General features: G+C 32.9%; 1 protein-coding gene across 1 annotated transcript in view; it reads left to right on the top strand.

Moving 5' to 3' along the window:
- LOC110023215 overlaps positions 1–3,181 on the top strand; it is a gene marked incomplete at its 3' end in the record, with an annotated part of 113,448 nt that overhangs the window by 10,745 nt on the left and 99,522 nt on the right. The window contains 1 exon segment of the mRNA XM_020722521.1: positions 2,795–2,876. Coding sequence (XP_020578180.1) covers positions 2,795–2,876 — 82 coding nt within the window.

The raw sequence follows: 3,181 nt of genomic DNA, 5'->3' as shown, positions 1-3,181 counted from the left end.
ACATATATATAGAATCAGTTTTCTACGACACTTTGAAACAAAAAAAGTTAGACACCATTCATGGAAATTTATTGATTTTTCTGAGGCCTTGTCGGCCTACTATCCATGCCAAGATGTTTTGATATCGACATATTAATATTATAATATTAATGATATTTTATGCATCAAAATTAAAACACAGGAATATAATATGTTTGTTTACTAATATTTATGAACAATTATAAATTTGTAAAAATATGATTTATCATATAAAGGCTATATAAGAAACAATAAATGCTGAAATATGTGATGCAAATAATTAGAAGTCTTTGCAACAATGAAGCAAGACTAATTACTTATGTAACTTCTTATGAATAATAAATAAAATATGCTGCAATTATATTGATACGATTGAGAAAACTACAATTAACTAGGGATCTAATACAAGTAGTAAAGATAACGCCCCTAACTAAGAACAATATGTTCATAATAAAGAGCAATTACTTACCTTGATACCAACGCTAAACTCCAAATTTATCCTACACAATTCAGAATCCCAAAAATATAAATATTATGCAATTAAATATATGAAGATTAATTATTTATTAGGTTAGGTGTAGATATTAATTTGAAAACTAACATTATTATAATCTAATGAAATTTCCGTGTAACATAATAAATTTAATTGATTTTAAATTTGATGACAATATTATCGAAAAAATAGATAAATCAAGGAGCATGGTCACCTTTCTCGACTACGATGGTGGTAAGGAGCACAGGGCTGCAAAGTTGCTAGAAGTAGGAGAAATATAGGAGTTTCATTGGCTTATATAAGCCATGATCATGTCGTTTTCTTCACGGCTAGCTCTAATCATGAAGGTTTTGAGAGAAGAGAGACCTTCAGTGTTTGCAAAGAAAGAGGGTTGTCTTGCTTTGATCTCAATCGTCCTTATATCAAGCAAAGAGGTGGGAATGAACGAAAGAAAAAAAAAAAAAACAGGGAGGGTAGCGTCCAAATTGAAAGGGCGGTTCACACGAAAGAGGAAGGCGGTGAAGCAAGGAAGGAAAGAAGTCCCAATTCGGAAGGTGGCTAGCAAAAGGGAAAGAAAGCAATCCATCCAATCCAGGAGGCAGGGCAGTGCGTCATCAATGTAGTATTTGCGAAAAAATTATTTTGGATCCTACACCTCTTACCTGATATCTTGATTTCAGCTATGGAACATCTATCCAAGAAGTAAAATTCTATGGATGATTAAGATTTGTATCATGCACCATGCAGTATCCATACCAGCTATAATGAGCTTGCAGAAGTAATTTTATCATGTTCTTGGTCGTTTTAGAAATAGTTGGATATAATAAAGGAAAATTTGAGCCTAATGCTAAAGAAAGCTTAGGATAACTGTGTAGAGTGCAATGCAACATAGACCATGAGATCTATGAAATGATCAATGGTCAAGGAGATTGATAACTATTTATTTTATATGTTTTCTTTTAATTGTTGTAATAAACAGCCAATTTGTGCTCTATTTTATTTGCATTGCTTGTATCATTGTACAAGTGTATGTAAAGACATGTTTATAAGGGTTTATTGTGAATTCCTCAACCACCATAAAGGATCATTTCTTGAAAAGATGCATGTTGGCATCCAGAAAATTCAAGCGAAAAATCATGGACAAGAGTGATCAGCCAAGGGCTTGGAGCTGCATTCAAATTATGGTAGTTTCACAAGGATGACATATACAACTCATCCCCACAACAGGGAGACATCCAAGGATCCTCATAAGTTCATGGTCCTATGTTTCTCCATTGCTCACGATCAATGGGCTGATCTTGCAACTTCTCATAGAACCACATGCACTTCCTACAGTTAAGGTGTCATCTCCAACATCTAGGGTTTTATAAATTTCTGATTCTGTTCTATAAAATAGGGTGAATATTATATAATAGGGATGTGAATTGAAGTTTGATTATTATTGGAATGAAATTCAGAAGTTTTTGCATGTACTTTTACCTCTCTATAGATTGGTGGTCGAGACCCCTAGTTTCTAGTGAGATTAGGTTAGTTTATTGCTTTTATTATTTGTGCTCTCAAACCACTCTATATTCATCATCCTCATGTCATATTTAGCCTATTAACATCTCCAGCCTTCTCTCCACAATGTAAAAGAAAATCTTAACAACTCTTAGCTTTTCCCATTCCATCAAACCTTAGCTAACCGCTGTCTTCCTAAGCCTCCAAACTTAAAACCCCATCCACAAAATTCCAGAACTAATTTAAGCGCTTCCTTTTAACCCTGGAAAACACCAAATAGCCATTATAACCTTCCTTAAGTCATCCCCAAAATTCTTTTTTAAAGGCTCATTATAGGTTTCCACTAGTTTCAGGTAATTATGCCTCATTCTACACATATGCACTACATTCATCTAAATTCTAGAAATACCTCATCTGTTGCCACCATCATTAACCTCTTTCTCTATATTTTAACAATCTTACTTGACTGCTTAAAGCCTTCCCCCAAGACATATAGCTTTTTGTTGTGAATTACTATTTGTAAAGCCTTCTCCCAAGAAATATAGATGCTCTCAATTTTATTTGATGAATGTAAGGAATTTCTAAATCTTAGGACTTTTACATGCCAGGATTTAGAAATTGTATTAAAGCTGCATGAAGTGTGCATTTTTCAAATGATATAATAGAAATTTTCTCATTCTATTATTTTCTTGTCCATGTCTTAGTCTTTTCTATTTTTTCTTTTTTTTTAATCTTTTGCTTCTCATATAAAGTTTAATTCTTTCTTCTTTCCCCGAAATGCAGAGCTGAATATGACCCAAAAAATGATTTACTGGATCAAGAATTCATGCTAAAAGGTAGATGGTTCACGAGAAAGGACTTAGAGGTACTTATGATGTGCTAGTTCATGTAGCTTGCTGCTTATTTTTAGCATGGTAGATCTGGAATTGTTTTTAAAAAACACTAATTGCTTAGTATTTCAAATTCATCAATGAATAATTTGATTTTTCTTTGATATTGTAGAGATCTTTTAGTTGTTATTTTTTCTCCTTATAATCTGATTGATTATAGAGCGTGCTTTACATCCGCATCTATGTTAGATGATGACTTTGTTGCACACATTTTTTGCATGTGAAATAACACACACACACACACACTTATATATATAACAAGAAGCCGCATCGATCAGCA

This window comes from Phalaenopsis equestris, unplaced genomic scaffold (assembly GCF_001263595.1).
Source record: "Phalaenopsis equestris unplaced genomic scaffold, ASM126359v1 Scaffold000223, whole genome shotgun sequence".
NCBI lineage: Eukaryota > Viridiplantae > Streptophyta > Magnoliopsida > Asparagales > Orchidaceae > Phalaenopsis > Phalaenopsis equestris.
This window is presented reverse-complemented; position numbering and strand designations above follow the sequence as displayed.